The following is a 19,989-nucleotide window of genomic DNA, read 5'->3' as shown; positions in this document are numbered from 1 at the left end:
GTCGCCAGAGCCTCCGGGGCGTGGAGCGCGGGGAGCCTCCGCGGCCCCCGATCCAGCGTCCGGGGCAGCCCCCGGCAGCCCGCGCGACGTTCCAAACTCGAACCTCGGTGGCGGCGTTCGGAAGCGGAACTCTGCCGGGGCCGCGCCGGCTACATTGTTTCCTCCCCCCCGACTCCCTCCCGCCCCCTTTCCCCCGCCTTTCTTCCCTTCCCGACCCGGGCCGCGCGGCCATCCCCGCCTCTGTCTGGCCGTCCCTCCTCCCCCTCTTTTCGCACCAATACCTCTTTGTACCGCACCCCCCGGGGACCCCTGCGCCCCTCCCCTCCCCCCTGGCCGCATGGACCGTCCCGCAGGCCGCTGATGCTGCCCGCAGCGAGGTGGCCCGGACCGCAGTGCCCCGAGAGAGGTGAGTGCATGGAGAGTCTGGAGGGGGTGGGCGTCCGAGTGCTTCCCGAGGGAGTGAGGGTGGAGGTCGCGCGTCCCGCTTCTGTTGCTTCCGTTGCAGCTGCGGTCACGTCCACTCCCATCCCCCACCTCCCTTACCCCCCTCCTTCCCGGTTCGAATTCTCCCGGGAGTCGCTGTCAGCCCGACCGGGAGGGGAGCTCACCAGGGAGGTGCTGCCCTGTGAGCCCCACGGACTTGTCTCAGGCCACTCTGAGTCTGTCCGCTCCTTGCCTCCCCCTGTGTCAGGGCTGACTGGAGCCTGGAGGGAGGGGGCAGCATGGGTCAGGACCCTGGAGAATGGACAGTTTGCCCTTCCCTGCCTGCCCAGGCCCTCCCTGCAGGTCCCCTGGCCTGCCTTGTTCTGAACCTTCCCTCATTCCTCCACCAAGGAGCCAGCTGGCTCTTCTTAGGAAGCCCAGGGCCCACCACCTCCCTTGAACTTGCCAGAGGTTGAGCCTCTCCGCCTCCCAGAAGACCAGGCCTAAGCCAAGGGACCTGTGACCCTTGGGTGGGGAAACTGGGCAGAGCGTCTGTGTGGGTGGACATAACACTGGGCATTAGGACAATGCCCCCACCTCCTGGCAGCCTGGTCATTTCATTCTCCCAGACTCCTCAGGGCCCAAGCCAGGTGTCAGGAAGAGGCGTGTCCAGCCACCAGAGCCTTGGAGCATAACTAGAGGTTCACCTCCCCTCCTATTTTGGGGACTAGTGTACTGAGGCTCAGGGGATGGAGTTGCTACCCCAGGTCTCTGGCAGAGTCAGGCTGTCTGTCCTTTCATTCTCTGCTCCGCGGAGCTGGACTGCTGTGGGTGGGGAGGGAAACCAGGCAGGTACCTTCACCCACCAAGGACCCAGGCCCCCAGCTTGACCCAAGGGACCTTGTGGGGTGAACACGTGCTTCCCAAAGAGGGCTTCCGGGCCCAGCTCTGCTGAGGTCTGGGCTCAGGCAGCATCGGTACTACCCGTGGGATTTCTTCTGGGTGCCCGAGGTGGGTCCCACCAGCAGGGGATGTGGTGGGAAGGGGCGCCGTGTCTGGTGTGTCCCTGGTGCTCAGCTGAAACAGCCTGGTGGTCTGCCCTGCCCCAGGCCTCCCACACATGTGGCCCAGCTGGCCCAGGGACATGAATGGGATCCAGATGGGGAAGGTGAGAGCCCTGTTTCCACAGCCTTGGCTCAGGAGTGTTGCCAGAGTGGGCACACATAGGGGCTCTTTTCCAAGCTCCCCACACTTGGGTGGTTCCAGTGTCTTTTGAGGTGGAGTCCTAACAGGAAGAGAGCAGAGGCAGCAGGAGGGAGGCTGGGAGTGTGGTGGTATACTCTTGCTCCCTGGAGGGTAGGTGGTTCCCTGGAGGATGTTGAACTGTGTCTGGGCCTGCTTGGGGCCACTGGTAGTTTTGTCCCACTCAAGACTCTGCCCTTGATGTAGAGTTTTTTCCCAGTTGCCCCGACATGCATTGTGAAGGGGACCCAGATGTGGTGGGCCTGTGAGGCTCCCTACACCCAGCCTTAACTTCTTTCCAGCCTGGGGCTGAGGCCCGAAGGTTGGGGGCTTTCCTACCAACTGTGAGCTGTATGGGGACGACCCCTGGGTCCCCAGGCCTTTGTAGAAAAGGGTCTGGCTTCAGGTTAGCACAGTTGCAGAGATGTGTTTTTTTATCTGGGGACCTTGGTTTCTTCCTGCCTCTCGGAAGTGGCTGCTCTTCTCTCTGTGTTGGCTTAGGGACGAGGAAGGACCAGATGATGGTCCCCAGGGCCACTGCAGGGGGCACCGGACCTCAAGAGGCTGAGCCACCATGGAGCAGCCCTGAGTACAGATGGGGGCTGAGGCCCAGGATTCACAGTGTGGGACGCAGCTGCCCGAGCAAACTGCCAGCAGGCCTCATAGGGCAGAACAGCCTGGGTCCAGTTCTGGCCTCTATCTTTTGAGGCATTTTGAAGCCTTGACATGTAGTCCCCAAAGAAAGAGGTGTTTGGCCTGAGGATCCAGGAAAGAGAAGGTAGGGAGAGCCCTGCAGGTGCCTGAGGGGCTGTTCCGTATCTGAAAGGCCGTCCCATGGAAGATGTCCCTGAGGTTAGGGCCAGATCTGGGGGACAGTCAGATCCCAGGGAAGCAAATGTGAGCTCAGGAGAAAACTACGTATGTATTACTTTCTTAATGCATAAAGTAGCAACACAGCACCACAGAAAACTTAGAAAACACTGCAAGAATCACAATTTCTTCATCAGAGGAGCAACTGTTTGCATTTTGGAGTTCCCTCCCTGTCCTTTCCTGACCTGTTTTTTCCTTCCTTGCTGTTGTCATTTGAATATGTGCACCATGACACCTTTTTTCTTTTCAGTTCTGTGTCTCTGGGCATTTTCTCATGCTGCCACACAGGGTGTAACTTCGCCACCAGCTTCCAGGCCTCTTCCAAGCCCCCTGACTATAAGCTCATTGTTCCACGCTGCAGTGGGTGCTACAGCTGGTGGGACCACAGGCCCCCAGAGCAGCCTGGGCTATGGCAAAGGGCGGGCAGCTTGGCACCCAGCCGATGTGGTCCTGGGCTCAGCCCCGCCGTTAAGGCTGGTCACCTCAGAGATGGGGATCCTTTGCCACGGGGTGGCCATACATGGGGCAGAGGGCGATATGAGGAGTCCGAACGAACTAACCAAGGTACTAGAAGGTACCCAGCACTGCCCCTAGCCTCGGGTAAGCACTTTGTAAGGAGAGATTGGCGTTGTTCACAGAGCACCCACTGCAGGCTCCCTCGGTGTGTGGGGACGACGCCTGGGCCAGGGAGGGCTAGTCTTGGTCCATGGAGCCCTTCGAAACCCTCTGTTCTTGAGGTACTGGACTACGCCAGCCAGTGTCTGTCCCACCCCACTCCCCATCACCATGGCACGGCTGGTCCAGGACCTGGACCTGACCCTCCCTGTCTCCCTTTGGTCTCCCGGCTCCAGAGCTGACTGGACAAGGCATCTCCTCTGAGAGCCTGCCTGCCTTCTGCCCCAAGCTAGCTTCTGCTACTTCCTAGGCCACCCCAGGTTTCCCTAGCAGAGCTGGAGGCCTATTTAGCTTGGGAAAACCACTACTTGGGCAATGAGCCCAGGCATCCTGAGCCCCAACCCAAGGATGGCATGCCAGCCTCATCTCCCTATCCTTTCCCAGTGGCGGGGGTGGGGCGGGGAAGGGAAGAAAACTGGTGGTGGCTGGAGGTGGGGTGGCAGGGTTTCTGGCCTCCCAGATGGGAGTTGGAAGGAACATAGGTGCTCCACAAATCAGTGGGGAAGTCCTGTGTGTTAGCGGCCACCTCTTCGCCAGATGCTACCTGGGTCCGACCTGAGTGCATACAGCTGACACCCCCTGCTTCCTCTTGCTGGGCTTCTGCGGAGACCAGAGTAACTGGGAGTGCCCTCCTGGAGCCACGCCTTGGGCAGTAGGAGGAAATCAGTCTCAACTTGGCAGTCCTGGGCCTGAGAGACCATAGCCCCAGGTGACCGTAGGGTAATCCAGGACTAACCTAGGCAGGAGGTCCTCCGCCAGGTGGCCCATTCAGTGCAGAGATCCCCCAGGCACCTGGTCTCAGATTCTAGCTGCTCGAGTTCGCCTGTGGAGTGTCTTCCTCCTCCCTGGTCTTGGTGCAGGGGAAGTGGGCATTACAACTACCCTCCTGTCCCACAGCTTGGGCTGGGATGAGGTCACTGGGTGGGGTCCCCTCCAAGATGCTGGCCTGGCTGGGGCAAGCCCTTTGGGTGTTTCTTCGTCTCCGCGCCTTGGTTGGGGACAGGATGGGTGGAGGAGCAGGCTGCCCCCAACGGCGGGCAGGGAGCACTGCCTTTCCCCCTCCTCTCCTGTGGGTCCCTTCATTCAAGGGCTGGAAATAGAATCCGCTAAGTAATGATTAAAGTCAAATTCAGACCTAAAAATAAAGAGCTGGTAAAGGAAGAGCTAGTGTGCTCCCTGCGTGGCTGAGGGGAGAAGCGAGCAGGACAAGGCTAGCTTCCCAGGAGAGGCCAAAGCCCGCTGGGGGATCAGGACTCCTCCGCCAGTGAGGGGAGGGCATCTCTTTTATCAGGCACCAGTTGGGTAGTCTAGCCACACCAGGGAGAGAATCCCATTTTTCCCCTGGGGAGACTGAGGCCCAGAAGGGGGAAGTGTTTTGTCCAGCCACTGCCCAAGAGCTCTCCTTGGCAGGCACCCAGGGACCTGAGGGCCCCACACAGCCCAGTTCGTCCTTTCTGCCTGCTCAGTTTCTCTTCCTGGTTTTGAGGTACTGTGATGAGAGGAGCTTCTCATCACACACCAGCTATGCACGCCTCGGGGGTGCTGGGCCTCCGACCGCAGCTTCCCTCCGTCCCCCTGCCCCCCCCATCTCCGCCCCTTCCGTGATCAGGGCCCAGAGCTGCAGGAACAAGCAGAAGAGAGGCACCCCCCAACCTCCGCCTGTGCTGCTCTCCGCACAGTTGGAAGTTTTGTAGGGGTGAAAACCTGGGTGTCATCTGATGCCTGCCCACCCTGGCTGCTGCTTCTCAGGCCTGCCCAGCCCCACCCCGGGTCTCTATGTTGGTCCTGGGCACCTGTGCTGGCATCCTGTGCCGTAGGGAGACTGGAAGGGAGAAGGAAGGAGGAACCCCGAGAGCTCCCCTGCTTGCCAGCAGAGACCAGACTCAGAGAGGAGTCGGGGGAGCCTGTGGTTCAACTTCCTGTCATGGCTGGTGGGGAGCTCAGAAGCTGGGGGGTCTGCGTAGGCTGAGGAAGCCAGGAGGGCTTCCTGGAGGGGAAAGGCCATGAAAATCAAGATGTTTTGGGCTCCTTGCTTGGAGTTTCTGCCTTCTCTAGGGTTGTTGGCTTCACTAGTAGCTAGATGGCTGTGGGCAATCTCTTGGTCTCTCCGTGCAAAGCAGAATATGGCAGACAATTAAGGAGTGGGCACACGAATGTAACCTCTGCTTCCCAGAGCAGGAGGGCCAAGCTCTAGGCAGATCTCCCTTCAGCTACCTGCTCTCACCTAGCTTCCCATTTTTGGAGGGTCATTTGTCCTGCCCAAGGAAAGGTTGGGGGTTTTTCTCCTGACCAAGTTCTGACAGATCGGAGTTCTGTCAGAGTTCCCTACTCTGCCCCCTTGGAAACTGGACAACCTGTCAGCCTGGTTCCTCCTGTGTCAAACAACAATCAACAGTAAAACCTCACAGGGATTTTTGAGGATTAAGTAAATAACACAGGGTTGGGCCATTGGGCGGTCATCCCCGTGCTTTCATTCCCATGGTCTTGTGCCCATTTCATTTCATTTTCATCACCCATCCTGCCGGGGGAGGGTGTTGATAACCTCCTTCTCCGTCAGGTGTTTAGCAAGACGGTGAGTCCTATGTGTTGGGCCCCCCATGGCTTTACCTTTTGAGTTATGTGTTTTGTGGGTCCCAGTCCTGAGACAGACCAAGAATCTGGGGGCCAAAGTTTTAGGCAGTTCCTGAGCCTCTGGGCCTCAGCCCCCCACCGGTAATGTACATAGGAGACTTCAGGATAAAGGACAAGGACACTCATGATTTTTAAGTGGCTGTTGGAAGTCAGCGCTGAGAGGCTGTATGTAAATGTAGGCAAATGGCCATGCAAAGCCTGCAGCCTGTGCTGGGGGACAGGGGGACAGAGGCCTGTGTGAGGGCCCTGGGGAAGGCCCGAGTCCCTGCTGCCCAGTGCATGTAGGTAATTAGGCTCCTGAGCGGTAATTAGAAACCTTTCTGGGCCAGAAGTGTCAGCCTCACACCGCAGCAGTGCCCCGGGGAGGCGGGGAGGCGGCTTCCCATTAGCCTTCTCTCACACCAGCCCCCATCTCTCCCAAACCACTAGAGGGGATTTCCGGTCCCAGGAGTCACTGGGGGCAGGAAAAAGGCAATGAGTTGCTTTAATTTCGTTTCAAACATTTTTAGCCATTAAGTCACCCCTACCCTTAGAGCAGGAGTCCTGGAGACTGAGGGAGGCCTAGGTGAGTGGGGAGGGAGGGCAAGCAGCACATCCAGGAGCCAGAGCAGGGCCATTCTTCCAGCCCTTTCTTCACCCCCAGGGACATTGGGCATCTTGGAGGGTCTTGCGTGCCAAACTGCAGTGCCTGACCCTGAGACGCGTGTGCGGCGGGTATGCTGAGCGCTCTGGGCCGCCCTCCTGGGTCAGCGCGCCCCTCCAGTCCCACAGCCTCACGGCCTGGTGTGTGGCCTGAGCGTCGGGGTGCCCTTAGCCTGAGTGTCCTTTGCAGAACCAGAGGTGGGGCTGATCTTACTGCAGCCAAACCAGCCCAACTGCTGGCAGCCCCGCCCTCCTCAGGTGCTCTACTGCCCTATCTGAGGGGCGTGCCTGAATCTGGAAGCTCAGTTTTGCTTGTTATCTGTCCTGTGACCTGTCAGAACTTCCGGGCTGGTTCAGAACTTTGGTACACCCCCACCCTGAGCCGCCTTCTGCCGTCATTAACTCTTCCATACCACAGTTTTGGTAGCTTAATCCTGGCCTGGTCCAGCACCTGCCCCCCCCCCCCAATTGCTTCCACTGAAATCATCCCGGTTCCAGCTCCCCTCCCCTTCTTCCCGGAAGCTTTCCTGGGTTGCCCCTGTCTCTTCTGTCTGTGGGGACACCAAGTACCCCTGACCATGACTGACTGTCTGGTAGCCAGGAAGACAGAAGCAGGGAAACATTTTGGTGGCCTTAGGCTGGGCCCACAGGGGAGACAGATGCGTGGGGTTCGTAGAGCCCCCTGGGGTCTCATGGGTCCCTTCCTCCTTTCCATCCTGGCTCACCTAGCAGGGGCTGGTCCACAGTGAGGCTCCAGAACCCTGGCTCGAAGAATGAGAAGGTGTAGTGAACCTGCCTGTTGCTCTGGCAGCTGCCCCTGCCCCCAGACTCTCCAGCTGGGTCCTGTGGCAGAACCAAAGTCTCTGGGGGCCATGGCCTGAGTTCCCCCAGGTCTCTTGTGCACTTCCCTTTTCAGTGAGTATTTTTAGCTGGGTGTAAACAGTTACTGAAGGCTCCCACGCCCCACTGGGCAGTGGAGTTTTGGTGAAGGGGGCAGGGCAGGAGACCCTTGACCTGCCCCAGCCTCTGGTACATGCTAGGCCATGGTGGTCTATGGCTGCCCCCAGGGCAGGGAAAGAGCAGCCTGGGAGTTTTTGGGCTCCCAGTTCTCCTCTCTTCTCCCCTCCCTGCCAGCCCCGGCTACCAAGAAAGGCCTGCCTGAGGCTGCAGCCACTGACCTCAGTGCTTGGGCACAAAGCCCAGCCTGTTCCCGGGACCCCAGCACAAGGGCTGCTGGGAGCAGAGTTTGGGGCAGGAAGTCAGAGTGAAGCGCTGACTTCACAGAGTTCCAAAGCCCCCGTCCCCTGGTCCTTGGCGGGTGTGCCAACAGCTGCTGTCCCTTTGGGGTTAAATATAGTCCCGGCAGTTAGGGGACCTTGGTGTGGCATGGCCTAGCTTCCTCCTTTCCTTTGTTGGTTCATTCATTCATTCGGTACTCATTTACTGAGCAGCCACTCTGGGCTCGGCCCATGCTGGGGACATGAGTCAGCTCCCAGCCTTCCCCCTGCAGAGCTCCCAGGCCAGGATCAGTAAGGTTCTCACCAGAGCCCAGGGATGTGTGAGAGGCTGTGGAAGCCTGGAGCCGGGGGCACAGCTGGGGAACGAAGGAAGGCTCTTGGCAGGGGGGCGGGGTTCAAAAAGTCATTTATTTTCAATCTTATTTTTAGGGAGAGGTTAGTTATAGATACATGCGGTTTTCGAAAAAAGAAAAAAAAAGTCAAAAAGGACAAAATAGCAAATACACAGTGAAAAGTAATTTTCCCTTAAACTGGACTCCCCCCACTTCCCAGCCCAGAGACAACTCGTGTTGCCAATTTCCTGGCTTTCAAGGATAATCCGTGTGTATTTGAGTTTAGGGATGATTTGTATGTCCCCCGCACCGTGTCTTTTTTCACAGGCTCGTATTCGGAGTATTTAAACCTACTAAGAAGCCAAACTAGGGCGCCTGGCCGGCACTGTGGGTGGAGCCCGTGACTCTTGATCTCAGGGTCGTGAGCTTGAGCCACGTCGGGCGTAGAGATTACCTAAAAGATTAATAATAGTAAGGGCGCCTGAATGGCCCAGTTGGTTGAGTGGCGGACTCTTGATTTCCACTCAGGTTGTGATCTCGCGGCTATGAGATCAAGTCCCTCTTCTGGCTCTGTGCTCCACAGGTAATCTGCCTGTTCCTCTCCCTGTCCCTGCACTTTTGTGTGCCCTCTCACATGGTCTTTGAAATAAAGAAATAAAATCTTTAAAAATAATGACAATTATCATAAAAAGCTGAAATAATCATATAAGGAATACCCATACATCCTTCACGCATATTCACCAGATCTTAACATTTGGCCGCATTTGGTTTACCTCTTTTATATGCCTAGATGTGTATACATGGGGCTTGGTGCTGGTTTGTTTGAGTGTCAGTTACAGCCATCTATCTTTCATTTCCAAGTCCTTTAGCATGCACTGCTTACATAATCAGATCACCATGATCACGCTTAAGAAAATTGCTGTTAAAATTCCCTAATATTACCTAACATTTCCATTTTCCCAACTGTCATCCACTGATTTTTATAGCTACTATTTTTCTCCCTCTGAGCCAGAATCCAGTTCAGGATCACTCATTGAATCTCGTTGTCCTGTTGCCTTCTCCCTTTTTTCCAGCTTTATGGAGCTGTAATGGACATACAGTGCTGTGTGAGTCCCTTGTACAGCAAAGGGACCTAATGTACGTGTGTTGCTAAACAGTTACCACAGTGGGCTTGGTGAACACCTGCTCACCTCCAGTAAATTCCATTTTGTTGTTGTGTCCTGTGTCTCTAGTGTCCTGTTTCATTGAGAACATTCTCCAGTCCCTATTCATTTGTTTTGTCTTTTCTTTAAAGATTTTATTTTTCATTTGTCAGAGACAGAGCATAAGCAGGGGGAGCAGCAGGCAGAGAGAGAGGGAAAAGCAGGCTCCCCGCTGAACAGGGAGCCCGATGTAGGACTCGATCCCAGGACCCTAGCATCACGACCTGAGCTGAAGGCAGATGCTTAACCCACTGAGCCACCCAGGTGTCCCCTTTGTTTTGTCTCTTGAGACACTAACTTGGAAAGTCCCGGCCAGTTGTTGAGTCTATGCCTGATGGCATCTTCCTGATTTTAGTCAGGTTGACGGGCTCTGCGGGAATCCTACCCAAAAATCCTAGCAGGAGGCACTCGGCGTCATTTCTTTCATCCTTAATTCGGTTGCACGGTTAACAATGTATCTGCCAGGTCTGCTTGTCGTGCAGGGGCTGCTGCTTTCTGAGTAATCTGTGGGGTGGTCACTGAAAGCCGTGTCCCTGTCTCATTCCACCCAGAAGCTTTTTCTTAAGCGACTTCAACTGGCTCTTTGCCGTTTCTGCTTGCTTTGCCGTCTGGTGCTCTGTGCTCTTAGCCCCTAAAGGTCTGTTCAGGCCCCGTCACCACTGGAACTGTCATTCCCTCTTAGGGATAGCTGGCTGTCTCTTCACTTGGTCCCTCACTGATGGGCATAAAGATCATCTCCCAGTCTCTTGCTGCCACAGACAAGGATTTTATAGGCACACGTGAAACAGAAGCAATTCCTCAGGTGCGCCCCGGAGGTTGAGAGGAGGAAGGAAGTTCCTTGGGGTAGAGAAGAGGGAGGGAATGGAGAGGGAAGGCCAGGCAGGGAGGTGGAAACAGCAGGCAGGACACAGGTCTGGCTGAGGTGTTGGAGAGCCAGCCAGCAGGTCCCGGAAGAGTTAAGTGACTTTCCCAAGGTCATATACACACAGGAAATTGGTAGCAGGGCCAGAAACAGGACTGAGAGTCCCCTACTCCCAGAACAGTGTTCCTGTACTGCCTCCCCAAAGTGGCCTGAAAGGCACACAGAACCCTTGTGTGCCTGGCCCAGGCAGGCTTAGAGGCCTAGGTTCGCTGCAGCCCCTCCCAGCCATTCTGGCTCAGTTGCCCCCCCCCCCCCCAGGAGGGAGACTGCTAAGCCGCCCTGGGGCTCTGGCTCAGGACTTCACCAGGGAAGAGCTGTCAGAGCCCACGGCTTGCACTTGGCATTTCTGTGCAAAGGCAGGTCTCGCTCCTGGTGCGGGAGGTGCCCACTCCAGTCTCTCTAGAGGCGGCCCTCGCTGCTGCAGGGTTTTCACCAGCACATTGTACAGAAGAGAAATCAGGTCCTAAAGTTTTAGCCAACAGAAAAAAGGGGAAGGGCCAGCTCCTTCCCCTGCTTTCCAAATCTATGGCCGCAGCCCCCTGAGGAACCCCCCCACACACACACCACCACTGCAGCTGGCCTTGTCCCTCCTCTGGGCCCTGCTTCTCTTCCTCCCCTACACTCTCCCAGGCCCACAGCAGCTCCTGGGGCGTGGTGTGGGGGCCTTGGGGCATCTGGCACCTGAGCAGGGCAGGGCACTCACTTGAGGTGTAAACCTCAGGCAAGGCCACCTTGCCTCCTTGACCTTGCTCAGGGTCCCTGTCTGTAAAATGGGGTAAGAGTAGCCTCCGTCGTTACAGGATTTGATGAGCCATAGCATGCCAGGGACAGGGCCTTGCACAGAATAAGTGCTCAGAAAACAGGGCCTATTATTATTTGTATTATTATCATCAAGTCAGTGGGGAGGCGGCCGCCGCAGCTGCAGGCTGGGAAGGGAGTGTTTGCAAACTGACAGCCAGGAGGGTGACTAACGGTGGTGCAGTGGTGGTGAGTCTGGGGATGGGGGGGTGGGGGAGGCATGGGGGTGTGGAAAGCTAGCAGAGGCCCTGTTCAGAAGGGCCTGAAGATCAGGGACCCAGCCAGCCCTCATTCGGAAACCCTCATTCAGGAACCCGTTTGGGTTCTGGGCTATCCACCCCTAACTAGCTATAGGGATTCACCCAAGCTGTTCAACCTTGTGAGCCTCAGTTTCTGCTTCTATAAAATGGGGGTAAGAAGAGCTCACAGCTCACCACAGTTTGTGGACCACAAGAGCCCAGCGGGTGGTTCCTGTCCCCAACTCAGTCATGCGAATGTGTGTTTGGGGTTGGGAGGGGTGGGGATTCGTATCTGCTCAGCCTTGTTGGGCCCCAGTCTCCCTGTGCAGACAGCAGAGATCCATGGGCTGGCCTCTGGGGACAAAAAGCACTGTGTATCCTGGGAGGAAGGGTCCCCTTTTTGTCTGCTGGGGGTGGTGGGGGTTATGCCAAGCCCTGCGCCAGACCTTCTCAGTCCAGGGGTCTCATTCTGCTCTGTCCACAGCCTGCATGTGGGGCCTGTTCCTCCCTGTCTGTCAGGGTGAGGGATCTGAGGCTCAGAAGGGTTGAGTCATTCTTCCGAGTTGCAAACTCAACAGAGTCAGGTCTGCCTGACCAGAAGCAGGAGCGAGGCCTGGAAGGGGTGCTGGTTCTCCCTGGCTTCTGCTCTCCTCAGCCACACACTTCTCTGCCGAGGCCCTGGAAGCAGACCGTGGTTCCTCACTTAGGCGTTTGAAGCCCCTGCTAACCTGCAGGGTTGGTGCCAGGCAGGCCACCCCCCCACCAAACTAGCCTCCTCTAGCAGACTGCCAGTGTGCCCGGATGGATGGTCGGGGTGTGCTTGCCAACCCCTCCCGTGGGCTCAAAGCCGGGCCGTTCTCTCTCAGTTGTCCCGGTCTACCTGACCCCCTTGCTCTGCTGTCACCCCAGCCCGGGCCACCCTTCCTGCTTGCCTCCTGTCCTGAAGCTCTCCATTCTTCGGGGCTCAGCTCTGGGGCTCCCTCCTCCAAGAAGCCCACCGAAGCCCTGCAGTCCTTGTTCACCTCACACACCCGGGCACATGCGCTCAAGCATTGCCTCCCCCTACCTGGCCTGGGGGAGGTGGCATTGCAGCCTGGCCCTAGACCTTGTCCGTCCTGTCTGATGAGCCTGGGAACGGGACTCCTGGAGGTTTTCTTCTGACACACTGCAACCGTGGAGGAGTCAGCAGCCTGTCTGAGCCTCAGCCGCCTCAGTCTCCTGTCTGGCAGCAGAGAGCTGGAGCCCCAGCCCTGCTGCTTCCTGAGACAGGAGCTCGGGCTCGGGGCTGGAGGAAGGCGGCGGCGCTGGAGGGGCGCCACGCTAGGGCCGCAGAGTATGTGCGTGCGGGACAGCGTGGCTGCTGCTCTTGGAGTGTGGCTGGGCTGGAGGCTTCTTGGAGGGGCTCCGCTTTACTGGAGTAAACCTACACACCCAAAAGTGCCCCCGTCATAACGGTCAGCTCAGTGAGATACCACAAGGGAAACTCATGCCCCTTCTGGTGGCATTAGCCCTTCCCGAGGGCAGTTGCCATCCCGCACTTGGCTAGATTTCGAACTTTATGAGGTATAAATGGGATTACATGGTCTCTGTTCTTCTGTCGGGCTTCTTAGTTAATACCACTCGGGAAACTCGTCATCGTGGTTTCGTTACTCAGAGTGTTGGTGTTTGCCGCTGAGCCGAGTACCACTCTGTGAAGCTGCACGGTTTGGCAGCTTACCCCGATGGGCGTCTGGGCCGCCCCCAGTGCGAGGCTGGCGACAGATCGTGCTGCGTGAGTGCTCTCATGCCCGTGGCGGTGGCCACCTGCCCTGTGTCCGCTTGGGTGTGTACCTAGCAGTGGGGTGACTGGGCCATGAGGTCGGCATACCTTCGACTTCAGACATCTTCCCCGGGCACGTTTTTACAGGCAGCAGAACTCAGAGGCTCGCAGAGAACAAGTGATTTTCCCAAGTCGCATTGCACCTTCCCCAGCCTCACAGAGCTGCCTCGAGCTCCCTTCCCCCGCAGACCGCACAGCTCACATCCGGACCTCGGGCTGGGAGTGGGGTCAGGTGGCACTGGTGCTGCTTCCCCCCCCCCCCCCCCCCCCCGCCGAGCTTCCTTTGCCTCTGTTGGCCATTCGGTCGGGCTGGAAGCCTCCATGGACCTAGGGTTGGGGACCCCCCTGTCCCTGGCACTCTGTAGCCTTCATGCTCCTGCCTCCCCCATTCAGCACTCTCAGGCTGCTGAGGCTGGAAGAGAGGATGGATGACCCTTGCCCGAGTCCCAGCTCTGGAGGTCTTTGGTGCTTGTTCACATCTCCGCGGGGAAGGAATGGGAGCCCAGTGATTGGGCGGGGCCAGCTCCTCACCCCCTCCCTGCTCTTCCCTTTGTCCTGCAGCTCTCATGGTACCAAGTGGCAGGGTGGCCTTCCTGTGACACGGGGAAGCCCGATCTTCTGAGAAGATGTCAGCAATCCAGGTACCACAGGGGTAGGGGTCTAGAGCAGTTGAGTGTCCCCCCTCCACCTCTGGAGGGGTGCTGAGTGGAAGAGAGAGAATGAGGGCTTGCTTCGATCTGCTCCCCTTGGCCCAACCCTGGCTTTCAACAAAGGAAAATTCAGAGGACACTATTAGATCCAGGGCTCTCAAGATGGGAGTACAGATCTGGGGGTGGTGGGGGAATCTCAGCTGGAAGGCACCCAGAGTTCTTGGGGGTAGGGGTGGGGAGTGCCTCTCCTGGCTCACAAAGGCGGGCCAAGAGGCTCTGACGTTGAGCGTGGATAGGCAGGTGGGTGGAGATGGCCCCAGGGCTGCCTCCACCTGCCCACCTGTCCTGTCCTGCAGGCCGCCTGGCCTTCCGGTACAGAGTGCATTGCCAAGTACAACTTCCATGGCACTGCTGAGCAGGACCTTCCCTTCTGCAAAGGAGACGTGCTCACCATTGTGGCGGTCACCAAGGTAATGGGGGCCTCACATGGCCACAGCTCATCCGGCCTCCATGTGTTCCTGCTGGGTCTGGTCTCCCCTGCAGGCGACGGTGGGCCTGAGAGTGTGTCTGGGCTCCCTCTCCCCAGGACCCAAACTGGTACAAAGCCAAGAACAAGGTGGGCCGTGAGGGCATCATCCCAGCCAACTACGTCCAGAAGCGGGAGGGCGTGAAGGCCGGCACCAAGCTCAGCCTCATGCCGTGAGTACTGTCCAGGAGCAGCCGGGGTCTGCGGTGTGGGGAGGGAGGAGTACGGGAAGCCCTGGTTCTCCCTAGAGGAGTCAGGGAAACAGAGAGGCCGGAGTAGGAGTGGGAATGTGTGAAGACTTCAAGATGAGGGGAAGGGCATGGGTGCTTGACCTCAGAGGTAGGGGGTGGGCCTGGGAGGACCAGAGGAGGAAGTGTGGGAAGCAGGAGATGAGGGCCTCCTACACCTGGCTGAGCCAGTGGGGGCTGTGGTGAGGGGCCGGGCAGAGGGAGCACCTCGGAGAGTGGACCCTGGAGGACACATGTGGGGGGTGGTGACCTCCAGCTACCGTGAGCCATGATCTGGCCTCCCCCCAGCTGGTTCCATGGCAAGATCACACGGGAGCAGGCAGAGCGGCTTCTGTGCCCACCAGAGACGGGCCTGTTCCTGGTGCGGGAGAGCACCAACTACCCCGGGGACTACACTCTGTGCGTGAGCTGTGACGGCAAGGTGGAGCACTACCGCATCATGTACCACGCCAGCAAGCTCAGCATCGACGAGGAGGTGTACTTCGAGAACCTCATGCAGCTGGTCGAGGTGAGCCGGGCCAGCCTTCCGGTTCTGTCCCACCTCTCCTGGCCCCTGGGAGCCTGTGTGTCCCCTGCCTTGATAAAGCTCCTGCTCTGGGCCAGGATTGCCCTCTGACCGCCCACGGTGCCGCCATTGGGAGAGCAGCACTGTCCCCATGTCACAGCCTAGGAGACAGGTTCAGAGCAGTGCAGGGACCTACCTCAGGTCACACAGCTGTAAATTAGCGGTGCCGGGACTAGAAGCTGAGTCTGGCCAATTACAGGGCTAGGCTTCCTTCCAGGCCCACAGAACTCCATGCCTGTCCTCCCGAGTTGCACCCCGATGGCCCTGGGCTCACGGGTTCCCGGGCTCCTGAACCCACACCGATGTGCCCACTTGGTCCTGCAGCTCCCAAGGCCAGTGCTGCCAGCCCTGTTGAGGTTATATCTGGCTTCCGGAAGCCCCAGCGGCCCCCCAGACGCCTCCTGCTGCTGGGGAGGGTCCTGGGCACATCTGTACTGAGCTAGGGCTTGCCTTTTGCCTCGGGATGCTGGTGAGGCCTGAGGCCCGGAGTGGTAGCAACAGCCCCGTGTCTGTCCAGCATCTGGATGTGACTGGAAAGTGGGTCACCAATCTGAGTCTGGGGCCTCCCTAATCCTTCCCCTGGCTGGAAGTGAGAAGCCCTCCTCCCAACCCAAAGCGACTCCAGGCTGGGTGGGCTCGGCCTCCACTGCCCTCTGGCGGTTAGAGACGGGCAGTGCATGGGAGTGGCTGGTGGCTCTCATGGCTGGCCCTCAGTGCCTGCCCTGCCCTCGCAGCACTACACCTCAGACGCAGACGGACTCTGTACGCGGCTCATCAAGCCAAAGGTCATGGAAGGCACCGTGGCAGCCCAGGATGAGTTCTTCCGCAGTGAGTGCCATCCCCGCCCCCAGTCCTCACTTGCCTCCCTGCCTTCTCCCACCCAGGCTCCCTGGCACTGCCCCCATCCCGGAGGCTCTGGAGACCTCCAGGGAGCGCCACACACACGGTCCAGGCTGTGACCGCTGTGAGCCCTGCTCTGGCTTCACCCCTCACTGACACCCCCTCCCCCCGCCAGGCGGCTGGGCACTGAACATGAAGGACCTGAAGCTGCTGCAGACCATTGGGAAGGGGGAGTTTGGAGGTGAGCGGGAGGGGGTGGCAGCCGTGGGGGGGCCAAGGGCCTGTGGAGAGTTCTGGGAACAAGCTCCAGCCCTCCTTCCCCAGATGTGATGCTAGGTGATTACCGAGGGAACAAAGTCGCTGTCAAGTGCATTAAAAATGACGCCACTGCCCAGGCCTTCCTGGCTGAAGCCTCTGTCATGACGTGAGCCGGGGCCAAGGGTGGGTGTGGAGGTCACCCCGGGACAGGGAGGAGATGGGGAGGCTCAGCAGGCTCTGACCACCCGCCTCCTGCCCTAGGCAACTTCGGCATAGCAACCTGGTACAGCTTCTGGGTGTGATCCTGGAGGAGAAAGGCGGGCTCTACATCGTCACTGAGTACATGGCCAAGGTGTGCACCTGCCCGGAGGGCCCACCCCCGTTCTGGAGCTGAGCACCTGGGCCTTCCAGCTGTCCCAAACCCCTCACTGTCCTCGGGCCCCTGCTCCCTTGGGCCCCTCTCTCTCTGAAGTCAGCTTTTGTCCTGACTTGTCGTTTATTCCGTGTGACTAGTTGGATAGCTTGCCAAGCCTCAGTTTCTTCATCTATGAAATGGAGATAGTATCAGAGTTCCTCTGAGAGATTTATGAGATTTAAGGATGAATGCAGGAAAACAGCTGAGTGTGGTGGCCGGCTCGTAGAACCCGGTACCCATTCAGCACTGAGTCCCGGCCTCTCTGCTCCTCCCCCTCCTCGTATCGCCCTCATGTGTTCACCCAGCCCCTGCCCGTGATTCCAGAGGGCTGGGGGGCCAGTCTGACGTGGGGGGCCGCTTGGTCTGTCTGTCCTGCCCCAGGGGAGCCTGGTGGACTACCTGCGGTCGAGGGGTCGGTCGGTGCTGGGCGGAGACTGTCTCCTCAAGTTCTCACTGTGAGTGACGCAGCACCCACTGGGGGGGACCCTGGCCTGCTGCGGGAGCCCTGCCTGAGGGGACGCATGTCTGGCTCTCTCCCAGAGATGTCTGTGAGGCCATGGAGTACCTGGAGGGCAACAACTTCGTGCACCGGGATCTGGCTGCCCGCAACGTGCTGGTGTCAGAGGACAACGTGGCCAAGGTCAGTGACTTCGGCCTCACCAAGGAGGCCTCCAGCACGCAGGACACAGGCAAGCTGCCAGTCAAGTGGACAGCCCCGGAGGCCCTCAGAGAGAAGGTGAAATGGGCCTGTCCCCAGAGCCTGAGGAGTGGGAGGTAGGGGTCCTGGGTTCCCCACCCCCCACCCCCACCACCTCCCAAACTCCCAGGATCTGACAGTGCTCCTCCCACCCGCGTGGCAGAAATTCTCCACCAAGTCTGACGTGTGGAGTTTCGGAATCCTTCTCTGGGAAATCTACTCCTTTGGGCGAGTGCCTTATCCAAGAATTGTGAGTCGAGTGCTGGGACTGGGTCATGGCTGGGGCTGACGGTGAGGCTTTTGGAGCAAGGAGGAAGGGGTGGGCCAGAGAGGCAGCCTTTCTGGGCCCTGCCTTCCATCCTTAGCCACAGAGCAGCCCTCAGGACTTTCAGGAGCCTCCCGGGCCTGGCTCTGAGGCCTGGGTCTGAAGGGGATCCCTGAAGCTGAGTCAGGGTCCGCTGGGGAGTCACGCCCTGCACAGACTAACCCCACCCGCCTGCCCACAGCCCCTGAAGGACGTCGTCCCTCGGGTGGAGAAGGGCTACAAGATGGACGCCCCCGACGGCTGCCCGCCTGCAGTCTACGAGGTCATGAAGAACTGCTGGCATCTGGATGCTGCCACGCGGCCCTCCTTCCTGCAGCTGCGGGAGCAGCTCGAGCACATCAAAACCCACGAGCTGCACCTGTGACCTCTGGCCTCCTCACCCCCCGCACCCCCTGACCCAGGTCGGGGCCTGCAGGGACTGAACATGGAGAGATTGTGGACCTGGTGCCCCCACTTGCTGGGCCCAAGCCTGAACTGAGCCCAGCAGGCCAGTGGGCCTCTTTTCTCTGCCCCAGCCTGCGCCCCCTCTGGCCCCCCAGAGACCCCGCCTAGGCCTGGCACCTTTTCTCATGGACCCACCCAAGGGGCTTCGGGAGCCCCGCCAAAGGGCCAAGAAGGGAGGAGGCTGGGGAGCATGAGGCAGATGCCCTCTGCCATGGTCAGGCTTCTCCTGGCCTCCCATCTCTTGCCTTCTTAGAGTTTTATTCCTTTCCTTTTTTGAGATTTTTTTCCCGTGTGTTTATTTTTTATTATTTTTCAAGATAAGGAGAAAGAAAGTACCCAGCAAATGGGCATTTTACAAGAAGTACGAATCTTATTTTTCCTGTCTGGCCCAGGGATTGGGGAGACCAGGCCCCTCTCTAGGGACCCATCGCCCCAGCCTTGTTCCCCATTCCGTGTTCCGTGTCCCGTGTCGCCTCGGTCGCCCCGTGTTTGCGCTTGACCATGTCGCACTGTTTGCATGCGCCCGAGGCAGACGTCTGTCAGGGGCTTGGAGTTCATTCGTGTGCCGCTGCCGCCCACCCACCTGCCTTGTGAGATGGAACCGTAATAAACCACTCCATGAGGACACCGCTGCCCAGCCTCGGCGCTTCCTCCGCCGAGCCTGCCTGTCCCGCCCGGCCCCCTGTCCCTGTGCCATCTTGTCCATTCCCCTGTCTCTGTGAGTGGGGCTGTGCTTGCCCTGGGAGTGGAGGGGGGCGTGGGGAGCACGGCCGGGAGATGTAGCCGCCGCTTTGTGTCAGCTGCACGAGCGCGTGTCCTGTGTCTGCCGTTGGGGAGCCCTCACCACCAACCCTCCCCCACTGTCCTATTGTGGTCCAGGCTGGGCCCTGGGGCCATTCCAAGCTTCCGACCCCATCCACAGGGTCCTGTGTGGGGCCTAGCTGCCTCCCCTGCCCTGTTGCTCAAGCCAACAGCACAAGGAGGGCTGGAGCCAAGGATGGGCAAGGCAGCCAGCCCCTGCCAGATGGAAGCAGGGCGCCCCGGTTGGAGGCAAGATAAAATGTCTCATGCCTCAGAAGGTGCTGCCCCTGGAGGGTGAGGGAGGGGAAGATTCTGAGCTGCTGGCAGTTCTCACGGTTCACCCCAGATGTAAGAGCACCGCCACCTCCCAGTGCGTGCCCAGCCTTGCGCCTGAGGATACAGAGGTGGAGGCCTTCCCCACCCCGCCTTGGGGGCCACAGATGGAGAATGAGGACCAGCCTTGGCATGTTCTCCCCTCACTCAGGTTGCCCAGGGTCGGTGGTCAGTGTAGAAGCTGTAAAGATTAGGGGAGGCTTATTTCATTCACAGAGACAGGCACCGGTGGCAGGGGGGGTCCCCTCGTCCGGTTGTGGCTTTGACCCAGTCCCAGCCAACAGGGCCTGAAGTCCAGGGAGGTCTGAACTTCACTGTGTGTCTCCTGTCTGTGCCTCAGTCCCTTGCAGCCCAGCTGCTGGCGTTGGCCCCAAACCCCCCAGCCCAGAGCAGCAGCCTCCTCGCCTCCCCCAGTTCATCCTCTACACATCGACAGACTCATTTTTCCAAGACCAGACTATTCATTCAATAGGAGATACTTGAATAGCTGCGTTGTGCTAGGACTGGGGCTCAGCAGCAAAACAGACCTTGTGGAGTTTCCAGTCAGGAGGAGTCACACACACAACTACAAACTGAGAAGTACTATGGAAAAAACATGTGACTTGGGAATGGGATCTTGTCTGTAGGTCAGGGAGGGCTCCTGTAAGAGGCAGCATGTAAGCTGAGATCAGGGTAAACAGGAGGTGTGGGGGTTGGGCAGCAGCATTCCAGGAAGGGATGCTGGGAGTGGAGGGAGGCAGCTCCATCCAGGGTCTCTGGAAACATGGTGAAGCTACACAGGGAGATTTGAGGTGGAGAGGGGAGGCCAGAGGAAGGGTTGGCTTTTGTCACCCTGAGAGCCATGGGGTGCCAGT

The 19,989-nt window shown here is 58.7% G+C and overlaps 1 protein-coding gene across 1 annotated transcript; it reads left to right on the top strand.

Moving 5' to 3' along the window:
* Positions 1 to 267: 267 nt before the first annotated feature.
* Positions 268 to 18,679, top strand: CSK (C-terminal Src kinase). The gene is made up of 13 exons (XM_046008976.1): positions 268 to 406; positions 13,595 to 13,674; positions 14,040 to 14,153; positions 14,270 to 14,382; positions 14,746 to 14,965; positions 15,757 to 15,850; positions 16,038 to 16,103; positions 16,187 to 16,286; positions 16,382 to 16,472; positions 16,917 to 16,990; positions 17,076 to 17,271; positions 17,396 to 17,482; positions 17,739 to 18,679. The coding sequence occupies exons 2-13, from the start codon at positions 13,660 to 13,662 to the stop codon at positions 17,919 to 17,921; spliced, it is 1,353 nt and encodes a 450-aa protein (XP_045864932.1). The 5' UTR covers positions 268 to 406; positions 13,595 to 13,659; the 3' UTR covers positions 17,922 to 18,679.
* The last annotated feature ends 1,310 nt before the right edge of the window (positions 18,680 to 19,989 follow it).

This window comes from Meles meles, chromosome 6, assembly GCF_922984935.1.
Source record: "Meles meles chromosome 6, mMelMel3.1 paternal haplotype, whole genome shotgun sequence".
NCBI classification, from domain to species: domain Eukaryota; kingdom Metazoa; phylum Chordata; class Mammalia; order Carnivora; family Mustelidae; genus Meles; species Meles meles.
This window is presented reverse-complemented; position numbering and strand designations above follow the sequence as displayed.

Bases quoted from the DNA above. Each gene is read 5' to 3' on its own strand.
- CSK (XM_046008976.1), top strand. The intron at 14,154-14,269 runs GTAATGGGGGCC...CCCTCTCCCCAG, and splicing joins CCATTGTGGCGGTCACCAAG to GACCCAAACTGGTACAAAGC. The intron at 16,104-16,186 runs GTGAGCGGGAGG...CTCCTTCCCCAG, and splicing joins TGGGAAGGGGGAGTTTGGAG to ATGTGATGCTAGGTGATTAC.